We start from the raw sequence: 22,149 nt of genomic DNA on the forward strand, positions 1-22,149 counted from the left end.
CTATTAGATATTTGTGTATGCCTACGTACAGGAGCGTAGGGGAACTGCTGGGTCCTTGCACTGGTGATTGAGCACCTGTGAAGGGGTGTATCCGGCCCAGGGAGCACAGGCACATTGCTTGCACCTGTGTGACCACAAGGGGTGGACCCAAGGTGCAGCCCCCCATGGGCTCTTATGAAGGCCAGCCTCCAACAGGAGAGCTTCTTTTGCACCTTGGCTGCTTGCTGTGGGGCTGTGCTGTGTGACCAGAGGGCCCTTTCACCGCTTGGGTGAGTTCTGTTCTTTCTGCAAACGGCCTGTGTTTCTGTTGGCCTTCCTGTGAATGCGTTGCCTGGTATCATCAAGAACTTGTTGGAAGAAGTTTTGCTTCTTCATAAGCAGAACGGAGAGTATTTAATCAACACTACAGAAAGTCAGAGCTGTAGTTTTTCAGCATACTTAAAATAAAAGCAGGAAAAAACCCAAGATAAACAAGGTACAAATGCGGAGAAGGTCTGCTAGCTCCTGTGCTCTGATTTAAAGAGCAATATTCCAACAAGAGGCTACAAACAATCCTTACTTGGGCTAGTGCTGTGATGTAGGGCTGCATCTGGCCTCCCCAAGCACCTGAAACCTGAAGCAGTGCATGGAGTAGCATCTAATTACATTAGCAGTTACAAACGGTGTTAACACACTTATCTGCTTTATTCAGTTGTAAGCGTTTAATCGTTCCTGTTTAATTTCTAATTATCTCTTGGCTCTTTTTGTTATTTGTAGAATGTTTGCTGAAGAACATCCTGTGTGTTCTTGAGAGTGACTCTGAAGGAAGTGAATTCTCTGATATCTCTGCGTGTGAGGATGATGTCAGTCTGCCTATAAACGCTGACATAGAAGAATTGTGTGATGAACTCTCTCGTATGCCTGAGGATGCAGCTTTCCCTCAGCAGCCAGCTGCTTTGACATACGAGGTGGAGGACTGGGATAAAGAGTTGGAGGAGTCTGAATGTAGTCCTTATGGTAAGTACAGATTTATTTGTGCTTCGTTTGAGTTTTGGTTAGGTGTGGAGGTAGATGCTCTGTAGAATGCATCTAAACGTTTCCGTGTTCTGTTTTTGGGATTTTTTTGTTTGTTTACCTCACAGGTTTGTAATGTACAATTTTTGTTGCCAGATGGAGGGCTTACAGGCAGCAGTGTGAAGTTTGTGTGTAACTCTTGCTTGAGCAATTCTTGAGAAGTGGAGTAGTTCACTTCTGCAGCAAAGCTCAATACGTACAGACAATCCTTCTCACTATTCCAAGGATTGTCTGTGAGCTTCACCTCAGAAATTAATACTCTACTATAATGCATCTATGTTAATCTGAAACAGAAGGGAGATTTGGAAAATGTTTCTTTTCTCCACGAATTCAGCTGTAGTGTCTCTCAAGAGTGTGCACTTTCTGAGTGATGCAAGCACTCGGTCTCTGCTCTAAATATGATTTGTTGTTACTTTTGCTGTAGAGGTTTTCTTTGTTATGTGGCAGAGTGTTTTTTTGTTTGTTTGCTTGCTTGCTTGTTTGGTTTAATTCCATGAGTGGCTGTTTTATTTTTGTACTCCAGTTCTGTAAGCTGATAACAGGAGGAGCTGCAGCCTTCTTGTGAGATTGTTCTGATTTTAAAGTGAAAATAGAGTAGTGGCTTTTTATACTGGGTAACCCAAGATAAAGTCTGGAAGGGCATACGCTGTCCTTCCAGTGTTTGCTGACTAGAAATATTTTGCTTCTGTGAAAGAAGCTAATCAACTTGGCATAAAAATAGGGTAAATTAACTGGTTTATTACACTTAATTCTAGACTAGTGGAGGTACTGTTCTGAGCTGGTTTTTACAGAACTCCACCCTTTGTCCTTATCCAGTGACCCAGCCTTTAGGAGACATCAGTGCTCTTTAATTTGCAATGTGGTTATGTACAGAACAGGAGAAAGTTAGGGAAAATGAGCATAATAGCTTTATGAGCCTTTTATGCCTGAGGAGATTGCGTGCATATGTATGCTGGTGTCAGATGTACTGGATTCAAGTACATCACTGCATTTTTCAGACAACTGTTTTGTCTCTGTATCAGGAACTTTACTCTAAATGAAGATTTTGCCAATCTTAGCTGTTCGCTTTATTGGTAGATCTAATTTAGGAGTGCTGGTAGGTCAGACTGAGACTCTTGACTGGAAGATGCTGCAGAACTGCAAAATGATCTGCCAAGTTATGCCACTGGCTTTCTGAATATCTTTTGTGATATTTTCTTTGATCTTCTTTAGATGCTGGCGATCTCTGCTGCGGAAGCTTTCAGGAAAATAATCTTTTGGCCTCATACTCATTTCGAGAGGATTCGTTGTACAACCCGTGCTGTCACCATGCAGCTTGCCTTACTTTTACACTGCCAGTTAGAATGACTGAGGTTGGCCAGTTTGATGATGCTGATGAATGAGGTCAGAAGTAAGTTTGGTTTCTGAGTTGGGTTGTTCTTCACTGACTGAGTTGCAGGTGCTGTAAGCTGCTAGTGCACTTCTGGACTATTTTCTGTTTGTGTTACATAGATCTGTGTTGCTAAGTCATTGTTTGGGAGGAAGTATGTAATTTCTAATCTTACCTTGATTGCAAAGTGTTGCCAATTTTGGCATGCCTGGTACTTGCATGTCTGGACACTGAACCTGTAATTTTATTTCGTTTGTTATGGAATTGGTCTTAAAAGCTCTTCCAACTTCTCTGTTGTACTTCTGTGTTGCAGTTTGTGACTCCACATCAGTCATGACAAATTAGATGTGACATTACAAAATGATTCTTTTGGTTTGATATGTTTCAATACAAAGGAATTTGCAAAATGTCTGTGATGTATGTAATGCACCTGTAGGCATATATTTGGGATTTTCTTTCCTACAGAAATGTTGGGTGTTTGTCAGCCTCCCAGGAAAGGTTTCTGCACATCAGACCTTGTACTCAGGTGTACTGTATTGTCCTCTAGTCTCGCAGTAGTCTGATGTTGCGTGAGGATGTTTTAAAGACATGTAATGACAAAGAAAATAAGCTTATGTGATCTCAGTGTGTCCTGCAAACAGTAGTGAATTGATATTGCTGCTACTTTGTTATTTCTGTGTTGACAAATGAGGAAGTGGGAACACAAAATACTTCCATAAAGTTTCCAAGAGAATAGCTGGAACTGAAACTATATTCTTTTTGCCTGTGCTTTGGAATTAAAGGAAATGTTCTCAAATGAAGAATGGAAGTGGATTGAATGACTGACTACTTACAAAAACAATTTCTTGTTGCTCATATTTCTTTAATCACTTCTCAAGAACGTTTTGATGACTTTTTTGCCACTGCCCCATACTGAAGCACAGTACCTTGTTTATTCTCAGGCAAGGAGTTAACACAGTTGGAAGACTTTGTTTAAACTATCCATTGTATGAGACTAACTTATGTATTAGCATGGGAGGAGGAAATGAGTGAGAGTAACTTTTGTTTAATCTTTTCTTTGAGAGCAGAGGAAAACAAGAGCTCAGGTGAGTCTTTTTTTCTGGTACATGGGAGTCCCCAGTTAAATCTGAGTATGTAGCAAAGAACCAAAGTAAAGAGCAGAAGCTGGCTGGTGATTCTGTAGCTTAATTCCAGTATGATGGAGTCCTCCAGGTAGTCCTATTTCTGTCAAGACTTAATTCAGCATGCCTCCAGAACACATACATACACAGAAGACACAGTCTGACAGTTTGCTCTTCCCTTGAACAGAAGGAAAGCCCTAGCTGTGCTATGGCATTGGTGGTATTTTTCTTTTGTGTGCTGCAGTGTGATCAGCTTGTCTTTGAGAGGAGTTCTGCGTTAGCTAGAACAAATGCTTGCCTCTGTGGAACAGGAGTGAGACTTGCCTACGTTTGGATACGTAGTGATTTTTTTCTAACCTAGACAAGAAGAATAAAACTCTAAGTGTGGCCGCGACTCATTCAATTCAATATTAATAAATATGAATCAAGCACAGATTAGTAAGGTAAGAATATACCAGTGAATTGTAAAAGTTTATTTTGTTACCTTTTTGATCAGTTTCCCAGGCCTCAGCTGTAGATGTTAATGCTACCCTGCAGAGGGCAGCAAGAAACGATTTTTTCTGTTCGGAGTTTTTATCTGGTATGAAGTTTCACCAGCGAGTGTCAGGTCCTTAGGCTGGATGTCTAAGTCCCGTTATCCCACCGTGAGACCGATTAATGGCCCTAATTAGCTTCTCATTTTCTGTTTTGCTCTGAAGTTATACTTAGTAGATGAAAAATTTCTCCCATGGCTGAGAAAACAACATCGCTTGACTGGCTTTGTATTTGCTATACTTGTGAATCCCATCAGAATTAATCAAGATGAGGCCAACAGAATTCTGTGGAAGCAAAGCATCCTTCCTCAGAGCTGGCTTAAAAGGATAACCAAGAAGTTGTTATTAACATAGATTAGGTTGGTTTTAATTCCTATATGATTTACCTTTAATTGGAATCAGCCTCATCTTTCTGGACTGTCATTATTTGAGAAGAAATTAGTTGTCCTGAATGGCTGCCCTGCTAAGCTGTATTTTAAATGATTGTAAACTTGAAAGGAAAACTGAAAACAGATCTTTTAGGTTAAAACTGACATCACTTCTATCAGCCTTGCAAAAAATGACATTTGGGTTGTACAGCAGAGGAGCACTGTACTCTCTAGGGATATGTTGACAAACCTAGTTTTATTCATCTTGGCGATGCTTGTTAGGGAAGGGGCTGAATGTAAGGTTTGATCTGAACACTGTCAGACTTCAGTGGGATTAGAAAACCAGATGCAGACTTCTTAGAAAGCATCTCCTTGGAAGGACTGAAACCAAGCTCATGGATTCCAGTGTTTCTGCACTGCAGTGTTTCAGCTGCCGTTGTGCATCTTGCACTGAGTCTGTTCTGTGTTGACACAAGCATGTTGTGCTATACAAGAATTAAATTAAAACCAGCGTAAAATGAACCAACAGTTCAAACTAACAGCATTGACCCTTCAGTCTGCTCATGCTATTTGAAGTAAAAACATTCCATTGCAGGGCATACAAGGAACATATTGCCAGTACGTAGATCTATTTGAAAATTACTTGAAAATCAGATGTCAAAGATTTCTCAGTTGAATGTGCATATATTTTTAAGTAACTTTTAGGGATAATGGTGGTAGACTGGAACTTTGCACAGTACTTTAGCTGAAGTAATTCCTAGCCTGGATGGGCAGCCACTGAAAGCCAGTGCAGTTGGAAGCCAGTTCATATTGAGGCATTTGGCATGACTTAATACTGAACTGGTGGTGCCTCAGGGTGAATTCTTTGCAACAAGTCAGGGACTGAACTCCAGAAATCTTTTTTTCTTATTCTTTTTTGTCAGAAGAGAAGCATGCTAAGTTTTTTGGTCCAGATATCACATACCACTAAAAGGATAACATCAGAAGACTTGAGAACCATATGTGTTCCAAAATGGCACCTTTCGTGAAGGCAGAAGGGTAACAAGGAATGCCTGGAGTTTATGCTCTGCAGACCTGTTACTTTGTTCTGCTTACAGCCAGAGAATTTTCTATGGTTCCAGTTGCTGTATTTGTTGCATCTTACTAAATTGTGCTGGGCCTCATATAAAAAGCTATCTGATTTTTTGCATTGCAGTGTAGAACGTGTTTTAAAACTTGCCTAGGGAAAGGGAGGAGGGTGTAGGGATGAAACTAATATAGCTTCTATTTTAAACTTGTAATGGCTACTTGTCATAGGGATCCCTTTGGTCATGTGGCCTAAACCTCAGTCCTTCAGGATACAGCCAAGCAGTTCTTGTGGCAAAACAAAATCTTCCTTGATGGCTTTGTAGATCTTACAAGCTTCACATGCAAATTAAAGCTATAAATACAGAATTAAAAATATAAATGTGAAAATGCGATGCAAAGTAGTACCTGGAGTGCCCCCCAGCTTGAAGAAACTCAGTGGATGGGGAGAATAGCCTGGTGCTGGATTTCAAACCGTAGCCAATGAATCAGTCGTACAGGGTTTGGGTCCTTAAGGAAGCGGATGTGAGCGTTTATCCCAGGTGCAACTTTCTGCTGGGCTGGAGAAGGGAGACAGTGAGATGATGGTTGATTCTCGGAGGTGTTTTTGTACTCTGCTACTTCCAAAGACGAGTCAATAAATCAGGGAAGCATTGTGCTAGTAGAGAAGAACATATAAATGAAGATTGCAGGTTTCAATTGCAGTTAGCTCATTATGTCACAGTCTGAAGCTGGACAAACAGTAATCTGAAATGAATGCACAGTGGTGGAGCCTGTGAATACTGCAGTGCTAATTCAGAAGTTATTGCTGCTGTCTGGTGTGGTGTCAGTACTGGATTTGTTAGTACAGTAATTCCCTTTGCCCTCAATGCTGTGTTTAACAGTACGATGCGTTCTGTATTCTTCTAACAGGCTGCTTCCCTGGTCTGAATCACTTTTTACCTTCTAGTTTGGTTAGTTCTTGACTGCAGGTATTAAAACATTCAAGATCTGACAGATTTGTTATTAACAGGACTCTCTATCATGTTTAAGATTTGTTGTTACTGAGAGATTTCAGGATTTTTGAAATTGATGTTTATTTTCAAGCTTTTTGCAGAGTGCTTTATTTATGGGAGGAAACGCAGTTTATTTTTCAGTGATGGAGCATGTCTCCATGCCTGAATGCTTAATCCAGCTCACTAATAATAAACAGCATGTTTCTTATTGCTCAGCAGCCTTATCTTCTACAGTGAATTTGAGAAAGTCTTTTGCAGGTGTTCTGATGAAGATATTCTGCTGTGGCTCATTGCTGGTTTTATTCACTAATATTCTGCCCATGCAGCAAATAGTTTTAAGGTAATGGGGATATTGAACCGGATTTGGAAGACAAAATATTTCAAGTACTCGTAGCAGTATTTGAGTTAGTCACTGCAGAACGCTGCCTGTAAAATAAATAACTGTGAACGCTCTTTTTAAGAAGAAAAAAGTTGTCAAGGGCAATAATAGCAGAAGTTAAAACCACTTGGCGAATTTTCTTTGTCAAGGCTGATGTGAAAATGATGTTTGAAAGGTAGCTGTTGAAGGGTGCTTTAGAGGCCGCTGCCAGTAAACATGAATAGCTTCATGTACTGAAAAGCCTGGATCTGTTGGAAAAATGCCTTGAATGCTGGTCTGTGATTTACCAAATTTACTATCTATTAAAATTTACAGTGAAATGTATGTTGCTATGGTTACCAAAGCTTCTCTAGTTCCAGAATGGCAGTGCATCTCATTTCAAAAAAGAATATTTGTTTTTCCTCTCCTTTCACTGTAATCAAATAGAACTTTAAAAAATGGTTTTAATTCGCATGACTTGGTAGAACTTCGTTGCCACGAGGAATCTGAAAAGCCAGAAATACAGCTGTTCCCAAGACATATGCTTGTGTTTTACAACACCTGTGAATTAAATCTCAGTCGATCTAACAGATCTATGCTGTAGGGCAGAGTTGACCAACAGTTGGCTGGGAAGAAACGTACAACTCGTGCAGCCCACCCTGTGTGTGTTAACTTTGAACTGTAACTACTGTGAGTCTCTTTGTGTGTTACTAAGAGTATGCATGTTTGTGTTTATTGGCCAGTTGGCTTATGTGCCCTTGTACTTGTTGTCTAGCAAGTGAAAAAGTTGAGAAGGAATGACTGTTATGGTGCAGAAATGCCATTATTATTCTGCTGGGCCTTGTTTCCTCTGCAGCTACAGGTACTGCCACAGTATTGTGATGGCCAGTTGCTGCAGAATGTTCACGAATTGTTGGAAAACAAAACCTGTTATTTTTAACGTGAAGGAGTGGACATAAGCCTGCTGGTGAGATCCTGTTTGACAATTCCTGTGCAGCTTTCCTTCTCGAGCTCAACAAACAACAATATTAGCAAGGTTATAAAAACAGAACCACGTGAAGCAGAGGAAATAAAACCAAAGCCTTTTCCTCTGTCATCTGGCTTCCAGGAGCAGTGCCTCTGCCCAGCAAAGGCCAGAGATCGAGTGCTTCTGACACAGCTTGCTTCTGACAGGGATTGTTCCATTTATATTGAGAACAGAAGTGTGCACTTAGGTGTTTCCTGACATGTCCTCTGAGGTTATTATGCAAACTGGGCCATACCTTTTCTGACTTTTTCATTTGTGTTCGTATAATAAGAATTGAAGGGGAAAATGTTTGCTGAATTAAGTTTATATGCTTTACAGCTGCAAAGCTTTCTCCTTCAAGAAAACAATGTCAGGATACGTGATAGCTTTCAGTCAGTTGTGAGCGTGCATATCTGGCCAAGCCATGGCGTTCCTGGGGATTCGATTCCCCACTCCCTTCCTTGCAGCCCTGCCTGTCTGGGTTTGGCTGGTGCAGCTGGGAAGGCATGCTGTGATTCCTTTCTGCCAGCTGCAAGCACGCAGGAGGAGGATGTGGGACCCCAACGTTCTGCTTGTGGCACTGATCTGTGCAGGCTCCCATCCTTCTTGTGAGAGAGTTCTTGAAAGCTTCCTTAAGTGAAAATGAAAAACAGCCAGTGAAGTCATGTCAACTGCGAGTTCCGTTACAGGTTGGATGCATACATAAAACCTATTATTTCTTCTATAAAACTGTTTATTCTAGATGAAATATAGATGTAGTTGCTGTACTGACTTTCCTGAGGGCTGTGAGCAGCTGACTGGAAGTTGTTTCTTTTAAGTCCTTCTCCTCTGTAAGAGCCTTTATTTTCTGTGCATGTTCTCAAGGTGGAGTAAAAACAGTCAATATAATTCTCCACAGTGAGAAAAGGATTAAAATATGAAATGTTTATGTCATGTTGGTGTTCATATCCTCTTTTTTTTATACTAGGTTGATAGGAACTGGTTATTTAAATCCTGTAGGCAGTTTTGAAAACAACTGGAAGTCCTCACAAATCTGCAACAGTCAGGATGGTTCACTGGAAAAATGAAGTGATTCCAGCATGCACCTTCACACGTGCATGGCCCAGCCAGTGCATGTTTCTGGAAAAGCTTATTCACCAATAATGTAGAGGGTTTTTTTGAAATTCAATTTCTTTCACTTGAATCTGCTACCTGAAAACATTCTGAGGATTGCAAGCATCGTGTGGTTTGGATAAATAAAAGCATCAAATCGCCTGCATCTGTGCACTGTGCAGCCTGGCTGCTTCTGTGTCATCAGCATGACAATTTCAGTGAGGTTTTAATGGACTTCGGGGCTTCCCTGGTTTGTGCTCAGGCAGATCCTGGTGCTTCTCTTCCCTTTCAAAGAGAAGCTTTATTTTAGCTTCTGGGTCGTCTAGAGAAGGGCTAATCCTGTATACCTGTGTCGTTCAAGGAGCTGCAGGTATTATTCTTTCTAACAGTAGGTGGAGACAAAGACCTGATGAATTTTGTCTCCTCGGAAGCGTAGCCATGCTGTCCGTCCTTCCAGTCTCATGCCATTCAACGAGAGGCAAGAGGAATCTTGGATTAGAGAGCCGGAATGTCTCAACATTGTTTCAGCTCCCACGGGCAGAAGCAGCAGTCAATATTTAAATGCAGTGTGATCTTTTCCAATTTTGACCGAATTGCAAAGGTTTACAGAATTACTGAGTAAGAGAATAATGTCAGTAATATTGAGCATGCAGTCACGTGGCAGTTCCACTGCTTGATAGATTTCTTCCTTTCATTGGTCTCACTTAAAGTTACAGTTCATCAGGGCTTCTTCTATGCCTCTTTATTTTAACAGCACAAATTAATCTAAAATATCAAAGTCTATGTAATAAACTGAGATAGAACACTAACGGATGTGGCACTGCTCACTGTGAATCCAGCACAATGCATCTACAACTAGGGATGCTGCCAGGGCCAAGAGCTTTGCAGAATTAAGTATTTCATCTGAGATTTGCCAAACTAGGGAAGTAGGATTTTGTGAGGAGCCCAGAGTCAAATGGGGATGAGACAAACTGGCTTTATCTGTCTGCATCTATTCTTTGTCCACCAGGTGATAGTTTATAAAAATGGACTCTAAATGAGTGCTGTGCAAGAGCATCTACAGTGAGTGCTCTTTTGGAGCACGGTGGTATGGAAGATGTTATATGAAGCAGGGATGTATGTAGCTTTTGAGCAAACGTATGAAATGACAGCTTTGTCCCCTCCTACGTGTTCTCCATCTACTTGTAGAGGCTTTCCTTCTGTTGTTCCTTGAATCTCAAGGGGAATATGCAGGGTCTGTATTGTATCTTTGCCTGTAACTGTGATCTGGCACTCCAGAACTTGTGAGTGCTTGCACTGCACTACACACCACAGAAGTTGGAACAGAGGTGGTTTTGGTGAGGTGTGAATGTGGTCATAAGCGAAGTGGAGTTGGCAGAGTCCTCAGGTGTTCACTCCTTCTGAGTGACAGAAAGGTCAGAGCATTGCCTGGGAGCCAAAATGTCTTGAACAGGTGAATTTTTCCAAGGTTGCCTAACTGTATTTTGCATAAATCTGGCTTCTAACCCATTGGTTTGTTTAATTTAGGTGAGAGAACAAGCTAAATAACGTGTATTATTTCATTCTGTCTGTTGTCTTCGTGCAAATATTCAGTGCTTGGCCAGTCTGCTGAGGAACTGTACAAAGGTGTAAATCCTGGGCTTTTGAATTCCTATTTGCTGGGAAACAGGCATTAGCAAATGATGTTTTTTCCTGGATATACAACTCTCAGTATGGATGTTTTCTGTGTGTAATTAAATGGATAAATATTTCATACAAAAATGTAGAAATGGATCAATGTGAATATCATCCAACGTATTGGTTTTCTGTATGTGAATTTCCTTTACGATGCTCTATAAATGCCTGTACATAATTTATAAATTGTGTAATTCATGCTCCGTGCCTATAGCAAGCATAGCTGATAGGAAAAAGCCATCAACTTGGTATACTTGGTTATCTTCTCACTTGTTTAAAAGTGTCTTTTGAAATGTAATTAATGATGTGCTATCATTTAGTTTTGTTTTCAAGGATAGCATTTGGGTAATATCTACTAGACTTGAAAACTGAATCTTCCAGAGCCACAAACTTTAAGAGCTAATGGGCTGAATTACATGACTCAACTCAGAGAGGTACGAGGAGCCACTAAACACAACTAAGAAATTGGGTTGGACAAAACTTTTCATTCCAAAATGTAGTTGTGTTTTTGTTGGCTTCCACTGAAAGGATGTAGACTACTGTGAGAAAGGAAGAATGAAGTGTTCAGAAGTGGCTGGAGGCAGACTTATTTGAAAGTCACTGAATTTGTGAGCCAGTAAGTAAGTGGTCAAAATAATGTTAACTTAAAAGGAAGTAAATTTCATTAGTCTGTGTTATTTTGTTCACAGAAAGACAAATCTTGAGAGATGCTAAGGGATTGTTTTTTGGTAAAATATTGCTTTGTAGGAGCAGCTCTAGGTTGCCTTGGGTTTTCTTCTCCACATGTACACAGGATCCATCTCTTTCTTTTCCAACTCTAGTTTTGCTCAAATTATTTATCCAGGTGCTTTGTAATGTCTGACTGAATGCATGCAACGTTTGCCCAAAAATGTGTTTAGGTAATGAAAGACCTTGCTTGAGGTCTCTGCTATTAAACCTTTGCTGAGGGGCAGGGAGAGGCTGCGAGTTTTTTGGCGAAGTTAATAAAATGTGTGGATTAGTGAAGTGCTGATTAGTGAGGTTCTATTGTATGTAGACAGAGACAGAGAGACATTCCTGCCTTCGCTGAAACCCAGATGGAAAGCTGCCCACCTCAGATGGTGGAAAATGGTTTATGTTGCTGGTTTGCTGTAGTATGTTGCTGAGGTTGCAGCAGAGTGAATCTTACTAATGTCTTGAAGTGTAATTAACTCTGTTGTTCGATGTAAATATTTGAATTCTGCTCGTTCAATCTCTACAGGGGCCTGTTTAAAGCAATTTTTGTCCAAGAGCTCAAAGGCCAGTAGGAATGTGTGCGCATTAATAAACTTCTCTTTGTCCTGGACTTGATCCAGAGCTTAGAGGGCAAATGGGAAGATCTTCTCCTATCTGATGTATTTACAGTAGAGCTCTGAGCGCTTGATCAAGGCTTCATTTTGCTGTCATTGTGCCCAGGCTTTAGTTTTGATATGAAACAGAGTGTAGGATGTGGACGCAACAGGCAAAAGGATCCAAGGCGCTGGGAGGCTGAGGGAGAACAGTGCATCATGGTATCCTCTGAATATTACTTAAAAATGGTGGTCCTTTTTAAGCTGTGGAGCATCCAGTGATGTTTTTTTTCTCAAACATCAGCTTAAATGCTCAGGTGTAATAGTAGGTTTAAAAAAACAAAAACACACACTTTGGGAATTTCTTTCAATTGTAGCCATTTGAGGAAGGAAATAAATAAAATATTTTTGTTGCTGTTGTTTGTTTCCTTTGAAATACTTAATTTCTGAGAACTGAACTACTACTTCCTGAGATGATGAAGTATGCTTCTTTTAGGAAATGTCAAATTTCTTGCAAGGCATTTCACGTTATATTCTCTTAGATTGGGCTACCTGGTATGAATATTTTCATAGTCTCCCATGATCAAATGTTGGTGAGAGCTGCTGCTTAAGAAAGTAGAACTGTGGCAAGGTAAAAATGCAGCCATTCAGTAGCAAATTGTCAGCTTTTATGGGCCTAAGCTACAACTCCCACAAGATAACCCTGGCAGCATTTCCAAATGTAAATATCTCTCCTGCCAAAGGGGATTTCTTTTGTTGGCATTTTGAATTTTTGTCAAGAAAAAAAAAAAATTATCTCTTTTGAACTGTGAAGAGCTGTTTCTGAGCAACTCTTCTCAGATCCTGCAGCAGTGAAACAAGCAGGATTCTGTGCTAGTTGTGCAACTGGGGAAGCAGCCCAGCTCAGGTAGTGCTGGGAACTGAGAATCAGATTTTCATTATATTTCTGACTTGCTGTAGTAATGTTACTGATAATTAATTTTACTGTATGTTAATTCTTACCTCACTGTGGAATATGCTGTAATAATGACACTTATCTCCCATGGATGTTGTGGACTATTTCCTGTTAAAGTACCTTGAGACCCTTGGATCTTAAAGAAGTATTCTCATTGATGATATTGTTCAACTTGGTCTTCAAATCACTGGCAAAGTTGCAGGCAGGTAAGCAGCATACTGGACTTATTTATCTGTAGTTTTGAAACTGCTTTTGTGAAATGACTTTCCATTTTGAAGAGGTGTGTGCCCTGTGTCTGCAGTGAAAAAAAGGGATGCTTTGGTCTTATGGTAACTCAATTGCATGACAACTGCCATAGTTTCTGTTTCTAAGATAAAAGTTTGTTGTTGAAGTGAATATCCATGGAAATCAGTCACCTTCAGCCTGGCTGTTGTGATATCTGAATAATGATTGTCATGGAGAAGATAGCATCCTTTCTTCTTTGGCCTAGCAGAAGTCAGAGAACCAAGGGCAGAAAACAGGCTGAGAAGAGCTGTCAGGCGCTGCAACAAAGCAACAGTGGAGCTTCACTCCTTGTGGAATTTTACTGCTCAGGTGTTAGCCATTGGTGCATCTTCCTGCCATCTTTCTGTCTGTGGGTGGGGATGGTGCTTTCTTTCTAGCTAGCAAACCTTAGGCAAAGATGTAACCCGTGCAAAGGGTGCAGTATGGACTGTGCAGTGGGAATGCCTTATTCAAGGCACATACAGGCCTGAAATGGAGGAAGTTGTGGGTTTTTTTATGTGTGGGTTGATAAAGTTCATTCTAAAGAACTACAGTCCAGTAAGTGTTACTCTGTTTTACAGATTGGCAGCTGAGGTATAGAGAAGGGAATAACTTCCTCAGTGATGCATGCAGTGAAGGTGACAGTTCATTTCCATTCATCCCAGCACAGTAGCATCCTTCCTCTCTATCATTGAGTGAAACAGACCATTTGAACCATTCTTTTCTTTGTTAATAGGGTTAAAAGGGGAGAAGAGTGTAAGCATATTTGTATTAACCATAGCTTATTCTGTTAGGGATAGACTCCTGAGCTGTTCTGTTCTGCATCAGACTCTAGTACAGAAATAGCCAACTTGGCTGGAGGAAATAGGTAGGTATGTGTTCACATAGTTACTGTACTGTGTCCATAGGGAGGCTTTATGGAAGCAGAGTCTGAGTGAGCACACCAGTCTTCCTGAAAAATCCCAGGATTAGGCTGATCTCCTTAACAGTATTCACTGCTCCTTCTGGTGTGTGCATGACTGAAGAAGCAAGGATACATCTATTCAGTTTGCATATACAGTATTGGTGGGTTTAAACCTTTGGGCAAGTTGTCAAATAACTGCTGTTGACATAAACCATTGCTGTGCGTCAGCAGCATAGAGAACAGGACAGATCACTGTTAGTACTTCACGTTGCTTTAAGAGAGAGAGAAATTGTTCTTCCTGCAAGGGAAGGAGATAGCAGAAGGAAGCTCTCTTTAATAAGTCTTTGGAATTGCGTGTTGACAAAAATGTCTTTCATCTTCTTCCAAGATGTCATTGATACTGAGTACACAGCATGCTCTTGAGTTGCATAACAATGTATCCGAGCTCATTAATGATTTATTTTTTGGAGCTATGCTGCTTCAGTCACAACACCTTTGGTATGAGCGGACTTGCTGCCAAAGTTTGAGGTCTGAGCTATTGAAAATCCACAAACTGAGCCTTTAAACACGTAGCTGGGATGGTGCATGCAAGTTGGATTGTCCTGCCAGTCTTTGAGTGCTTCTAGGAGACCTCCTGTCCAAGCACTAAGTTCTTGGTTGCTCTTTACTACTGCTTTGGTGATAATCTTGTAACCTTTTCAAGGCAGTATGAAGAGAAGGGAAAATGGCTAATTTTAGAGATGCTGTGAAGACTAATCACATGAGATTTTCAAGGTTATATTGGCTTCTGGGTAAAGAATGAGGCTCTTTGAAGTAAGAGTTTTAGACAAGTGATTAATGAAGCTTTTCAGAGATGTATATCCCTGTATTAAGTGTGAGTTTTCAGTGCATGCTTTGCCTCTACTCTGTGACTCCACTTCCTGAACAAGCACTTGCCTTGAGATCCCTCACTGCATTTAATTTTGCATCTATTTATTGTATAGTCTTTGGTCTTGGTTTACTAGTTTCTCTCTGTGCCATAAAAGCAGGCATGTTACGAATGAAACAAATGTTCAGTTCTCAAAAATGCACGTTGGACTGGGATGAAAAATAGCTTTCTAACCAGAGCCCTGAGAACGATGGTTATTTCCACGTCACCTGGATTCATGCCTTATTCCAGCAGATGTAGCTTGAATCATTGGCCACAAACATCTCTCTAATGCAAATAGCTGTCAATGAAGGTGAAATAATTAATGGTCAGAATCTAACAGGAAGATCTTGTCTGCCTGAGTTTAAGATGCCTTTGCATATTTTTGCCTACTCCTCTTATGATCCCAATCTGGCATTGTGCTGGCACTAGTCTTAATGTGTCAATGGAATACCAACATAAGCTGTTCCAGTTAGATGTTTGAGACATCTGTCAGCATGCTCATCATACTCTGCTAGTTAGGGAACTGTAGGCACAGGGAAAACAGATGATCTTCCTGAAGTTTGTTTTATGGCTCATCTGAGAACCCTCAGACCATAGCAGAGATCAGCTAAAAATAGTCCTCATATTAGGAAAGATTTTTTTTTTTTTAAATCAGATTTAAAAAAAAAATTCTGTCAACTTCCTGTGTTTTACATCCATTTTCAGCTTTAGGGAAGATAAAATCACAGACGTGTGTAGGTAATCTGGCTGGGTGTTGCTGTGTGATTGGAAAAGGCAGCTTCTGGCAAAGCCAGGGTCGTGGAAGGCAGTCGTGATCACTTCTTAATGCAGCATATAGAAGAGGAAATTCCTCTGTTCTGGGAGGCTGGGGTTGACACAAGTAAATAGGTAGAACTCAGCAATGCAGGAGGAAGGACTCGGCTCACTGGGGTATATCTGTTATGTACTGATCAATTCCCTGTGTTTTCTTCTTTATTCATATTCTGATCTTTCATCCATTTCTATTTTTACCTGTATAACAGGTCCTACAACTTCTATCTGAGCAGGTGATGTCCTCACTTTTGTACCTGTGTGAGGCAATTTGGAACTTAATATGACTTTAATCCATCAACAGCCTTGGACGTAGTGGCTCACTTTCTGTGAATACCTGTGATGAGCAGTAGTTAGCTGAGTCTTTCTATGTAGTGCAAACAGGTATTCTTTATTTTCTCAGTGAGATGAAGTACTAATTTCAAATGACTTGTCAGCTTTGTGGGAATAGCGTTGTAAGTTACTCCTCTATCTGGGCTAAACTTCAGCACCTTCTACCTATTTGAAAATTAATTTGTAGTTAAAACTGTGTATTGGTGACCCTCACATTTTGTGAGCTGCTGTGAAACTCTTTCATAGGAGAGACTGTGATTCAACCTTTTTTAGGTACCGCATAGTTTTATAAAATGCTTTGGGTTGGTGCAGCTGTGTAAACAAAGATTTTTGCCTGTGCATCCTAACAGAGTTTCTTTATTTATTGCTAATTCAGGGCCCATAACATAAATATACTGTTGCTTTTAGTGATATGTGGGCTCTGTGGATTTTAGATTGACATATAGGCTTCTCTTCTGGCCCCTGAAGGTCCTGTAGCTTTGTAAACAACTCAATTTCAGTCTGAACTTCTCTGTAAAATGAAAATAAATGAAACCACTTTCCCACCTGGTTTTGTTTATGATGTTTCTTGAAATTCCCAAGAGATTGTACAAAACTGGTCAGAAACACACCATCAGGTGGTCCAGTCTTCTTCATTAAACTCCATTTTCTTTTTCCTTTGGGGTTGTGTGGGGAAGGGAAGCTGATGAGAGAGAGATTTACTGTGGTTGGCAGAGAGAAAATTTACTTCACTTCCATGACAGCTCACATTTTCCTCTATGCTCTTCCAAGTTTGTGTTCAAAGTTCTCCTATTTTGAACTAATCAAGATTTGGTAGCTAGAGCAAAACTTGCCCATCGTGTGAGATGCCAAATGCTTTCAAATTCATTGATCTCAGTGGAACACGAGGAGCTCAGCCATTGGCACTAGCATTTTGGTTCGTAAATGTTTTCAGGCTTTAAAATGGGCTGTTAATCTTGGCTCTGGCAAAAAGTCCAAGGGCTTCAACAGTGTGTGAAATGTCCCATAAAATGCAACTTCTAAGAATACAGTTGTCTTTGGTTTGTTGTAAAGTGCATCAGTGCTCATGTTCTATTTGCTTTGAATCTAAGGATGTCTTGGAATGTATTAGATTGAACTTCAAAAAATTCTTTATTAGCATACAGGCACTGTCTGGGCTAACAGTGATTACTTTGGATCAAAATATAGCTGGGTTCTCAGTTGTGTAGGAGTTCAGTGGCTTCACAGAATACTTGATTTAAATAAATGAAAGTTTATGGCAAAGTCTCCCTTTTCATAGCTTATTCCATGACTTTATCTGGTTTCATACTTGTTTGATTGCAAGTTTAAACCTCTCAGTCCTCATTGGATATATATATATTTTTTGGGGGGGAAGTGTCAGTAGGGTATGAAAATGACTGGGATCCAATGTCCTTAATTTGTTGATATCTAGCAAACGTGAACAACAATAGAAGTTTGGATCCTGGGCAATATGTGACTCAGTAATAACAAAGGGATTGACATGAAATGTGCACAGGCAGGTTGTTTTCGAAGAGGCAGATCGCACTGAAAAATTTCTGAGGGTTTCAGCAATGTGGTAAGTGTGGGTTATGCTGTTAGTGCTGTGCATGTTCTTAGTTCACACTAAGCAAATTTGGCTGTTTTGGGGATGTGCTGCCTTGGAAGAGCTACAGTTGCTCTGCAGATACTTACCTTCAGGTTTGTGACAATGATTAACCATGGGTCAAGGCCAAAAGGTCTTGGTGTGTTGCCCATTTAAGTCAGTAGACAGACTTGTATCAACTTCAGCAGCTCCTGGTTGAGAGCTGAGAATCACGCTCTGAATGCAGCAACTCTCAGCACTGCTTTGGGTTTGCAGTGTGACCTTAAGGAACAGCACTTTCCATTTGCTCAGCTTGGCTTTGGGCGAAGCTGTTAGTCTCTCTGTGCCTCATCAAGAAAAGGAGGCCTAAAAAAATCATTAGTATTTCAAAAGCACTCATTCTAGTGAGAGGGGCTGTAGAAGCAGAGCAGTAAATCCTGCTCCATTGGAGCTGTCCAAATATTATTGCTTGTATTGAAAGAAAGCTCTTAAATGAAGGCTGGTGTTCAGAAGCCAGTAGAGCTGGAGAGTCATCACATCATCACGGATCTGCTGGAAACATGGAGCTTGTCAGTTACTTGCTGGGCTTTCACAGAAACACAAGATAGGAACGTAAAGCTTCTAATTTAACTACTTATGATCCTGGAAGATCAAATTTGTCTCTGTTTTATGGATATTCTCATTCTGTTTTTAAATGATGCTTCATTTCATTCAAGGCAGATCTGGAGTACATAACTCTAAAAAGCATTTTTTGGACTTAAAAATAGATTTCACAGCCAAGTCACTCTAAAAGTCTGTTTACCCATCATTCTGTCACATTAAAAATGCAGTTTATCTTTCCTGCAAACAGATTGAAAGGACCACCTACTCCAGGAAAAACATTTCTCTGTAGCTTGCCTATTAGGCTTTTTTGATGAGCTTGTGAAATGCTACTTGAAATCCAGCTTTCCTCTGTTGGAGTGAGCTACACTAACCTTCAGTTGGAATGAGGTCTGGTGATGGGAATAGAGGAGAACAGTAAAGCATTTGCAGCTGACGGTGATCTAGCAGCAGATGATGGCTATTAAAGAGGGCCTGAATTCTTAAAAACAACAAAACCGAAGACCAGCAACCACTGCTGATTAAGTAAAAAGATAAATAATTGGTCAAAAGGATAAGTAAATAGCAACGTCTCAAGGATGCTTACATCCACGGGGCAGGCAGCAGTATGGAGTGATGCATTTAGCCAAATGTTTGACCTGTGATGTGCATATGAAACATTTGAGCATGTAAGTTGCCATTTTGCACTGGGACCACTTACACTTGAAATTTCCAGTGACAAATTGAGGAGTACTTCTTTTTAAGTTGCAATGCAGTAATGGGAGTTAGGATTTATAAGTCCTGCCAAATGCAATAAACTTGTGTTATGGCCTTTTAAAATTGTTATATTGAATGCCGCTTATAAGGAGTCATCTTCCTTTTATTGTTTCATAATTTATTCAGTGTTTTCTTAACTGGCACATCAGCAGAACAGTAAAAGTGCCACTGAGTAAACTTGGTTTAATGGTGACCAAGTTTTGTCTGTGTTACAATAATATCTGTGAGAAGAAACAATTACCTTGTGATTTGCTATCAAAGCACTAAGAGCATTTGCTTTCCAGTTCATTTAGAAAGGACATCACTTCCAAGCTTTCTTTTGCTCTCCTTGTGGATATGTTTCCTCTGTGGTGTATTTCAGTGTTTTGCAGTGCACATGAGAAGATAATAGCTTGGTCCTGAACCAGAGATTCTCAAATAAAGCCTCTGCTGTCCTGTATGCAGTGTTGATCTTCAGTGATGTATTTTCAGTACAGATCAGACCGAGAGCCACCCTAGGCTGTGTACAGCCAGAAACCTTCAGGCTCCATGAGGATGGTGGTGGCTTAATGAGAGTAGTTGGCTCCATACATCTCATTACGCCAGAGTTCTGCGAGGAAAAGTATCAATACTTGGAATTCATGAATTGATCAGTGCCCTTCTGCAGCCTGCTGACCGTTGCCCGCTGATGGGATTAAACAGTTCTGTTAGGTTGGCAGTGTTGTGCTGCTAACAGATAGCTTCCTTATAGCCCACCTGCTGCTTTCAGCGATTTCAGGAGCACAGTGAATTAGGTCTCAAACACTGGATTTTCCAGGATGATGGAGGCTTAACTAAAAGGCCTCAAGTAGCTACCTAGAGAGGCAGTGTGTAGCACTGGGGCTGAGTTACCTACTGTAAGTCTCTTGACCAGCAAGGCAGTCCCTAGACACGTCCCCTGCAACGTTTCCTCTTGTTCTTTTGTTTGTTCGTTTTCTTTTTTTCTTTTCCTGTGGGTTTGTTTTCCTGACGTGGTTTTGGAATGTTTCCAGACCAGATCTTTTGGTGCTATAAATTGATGTAGATCCTTTGGCTTCAGTAGGGTTACACTGATTTACTCCAGCTGAGGATCTGCTCTGCGAGTTTATTCTCATAGTGCTGGAGTTAGCAAGTTCAAGCCCACGTTTTGAGTACTTTGTGCATGCGCAAGACATTAATCATACAGCAATATGTGCAAAGCATGTGTGAACGCTTTTCCACGGGCAGTTCTCAAAATCCCTGCCTCTGTCTCCATTGAATGTTGACTCTGCCTTTTCTCTCAGTTAACCTGCCTTAAGCCCACTGACTTCAAAACGTTTGCTCTTGGTTAACACCAGTCTGTGAAATTAGTCTTAAATGATGCCCATAATGCTAGACCTTCTGTCTCTGTATAAGGCATCCTATCTCTAAGACTGGAATTACTGTCACAACCTTTTAATGTACAAAGGCTGCTCCAGAAATAATGCCTCCTGTTTTATTATGGTGGTATGGCAGCAGAGGTTGGACCTTCCTCCCAGGTTTCCATTACACGTTGTTGCTGTGTGAAATCCTCCTCTGTAAATACTCTTCCTGTCAATCTCATTGCCTCCTCAGTTATTTGCTCTTGGAATTTCCTTATCCTGACTGTGAGGCCACAGCTGCAGTTTGCAGAGGCGAATTTCATTGTCATCTTTTACAGGTTTTTCTTAAGAGTGGAGTTGTGCACTTCCTCCTACAGCTGCCTGACATCTAGTCATAGCAAGCTTTGTTTCCTCCAACCAAAGTCGTTTGTAACTGTATAAGGGATATTCGATGCTGAAGTCACAGACTTTATAAGATGATGTAAGATGTGTCATAGTGCCTAATGTGTGAGCGGTTCTGCCCTCCTGTGGACACAGCAGGATCAGCTGCATGCCCAGTCCTGGCACTGCTGATGCACCAAATGTTTTCAGTCAAGAGCCCTGTTTATGGGGTGTGGGGATCAGAATCCTGGCTTTTCCCAGTGTGAAATAGTTCACTGTAGCATGAAGTATCAAATCAGCCCTGTGGTTTACGGAGTAGTTTCCTCTCTTGAATCTTCCTCCTATTTTCATTTTTTTCTCTTTCCCCATCTTTGAGGCAGTCACACCTTGCCCATTCTCACCTTCTGTAAAGCACTTTCTCAGGGCAGTGCAGCACCCAGGGGATACTTAGCATCCTGACAGAGGTATGTTGCAACATGTCAATATGCAGCAGTGTTCAGGTGCACTGGGCGTGAAGTAATGTGTATTAATCTATCCAAGTGTACTTGTTTCTGATGACAGAGTATTAATATGATTTATTTTGAGTTCTGATCAGTCGTTTAACCAAGTCACTTTAGCCTGTCTCAGCCTGCCTCTGCTTTCCTCGTGATTAGTAGTGCTGCTTCCTTACTTTTCTCCCACCTCTTACAACTTTCTGGGAGGTGCCAGGGAAACTGAGTAAATCTTTTCCCAGGAGGAAAACAGTGGCTAAAAATAGTGTTAGATGATGTTCTAGGCCAGGTGAGCAGCACCATCCACCTACATTGCTGCTGATGTCCAGAGGGGGAGAAGAGGAAAGGGAGGAGGATTCATCCAAGGGGGATGTAGGATTTTTTTCATCATCCTGCTAAGCTTCCTCCGAAAGAGCCAAGATTGCTGACATGAGCAGAAGCTTGACCTGCTGGCAGCGGTGCCAAGTAATGCTGGCAATGTGTTTTACACAAGGGTGTGCTAGCCTCGGCATTTTTCCCCAGCTAGATCATTGCCACAAAAACAACTCTCTCCCCTCTCAAAAGGAGACCGCAGTAGGGAGCCTGGTTTCGCAGGCTCTGCTCTGATCAAACGCGCCTAGCAGAAGACAAAATGGACATGTTTTAAAGTTACGAAGCTATAATTGCATTTCCTTTCAAACCACAGAAATAAAACATGGTGAACTCTTCCTTCTTAGGGGTACTCGAGTTGTGTGTGATAAATTTTGGATGATGGGAAGAACGTGCTGTGTCAGTATGTCATTAGATTTGATAATTCGCAGATCGGACTCAACACAAGTATTTATTACCTGGGATTTACTTGTCATGAAATTGCCTTAAGATATGGGTGGAAAAAAAAAAGGCAGA

General features: G+C 40.8%; 1 protein-coding gene across 6 annotated transcripts in view; it reads left to right on the forward strand.

The window, feature by feature from the left end:
* COPRS (coordinator of PRMT5 and differentiation stimulator) overlaps positions 1–22,149 on the forward strand; it is a 133,594-nt gene that overhangs the window by 835 nt on the left and 110,610 nt on the right. For 4 of the 6 annotated variants that reach the window (XM_090122102.1, XM_090122103.1, XM_090122100.1 and 1 more), the window contains exon 2: positions 757–996. In XM_090122102.1, coding sequence (XP_089978228.1) covers positions 757–996 — 240 coding nt within the window. Of the gene's footprint in view, positions 1–756; positions 997–2,265; positions 3,650–8,835; positions 9,192–22,149 lie in introns of those variants that run through there. The other 2 variants (XM_090122105.1, XM_090122101.1) reach the window with 2 other exon arrangements.

Source organism: Phasianus colchicus, chromosome 20 (genome assembly GCF_987193195.1).
Source record: "Phasianus colchicus chromosome 20, bPhaCol1.hap1.1, whole genome shotgun sequence".
In the NCBI taxonomy this organism is placed as follows: domain Eukaryota; kingdom Metazoa; phylum Chordata; class Aves; order Galliformes; family Phasianidae; genus Phasianus; species Phasianus colchicus.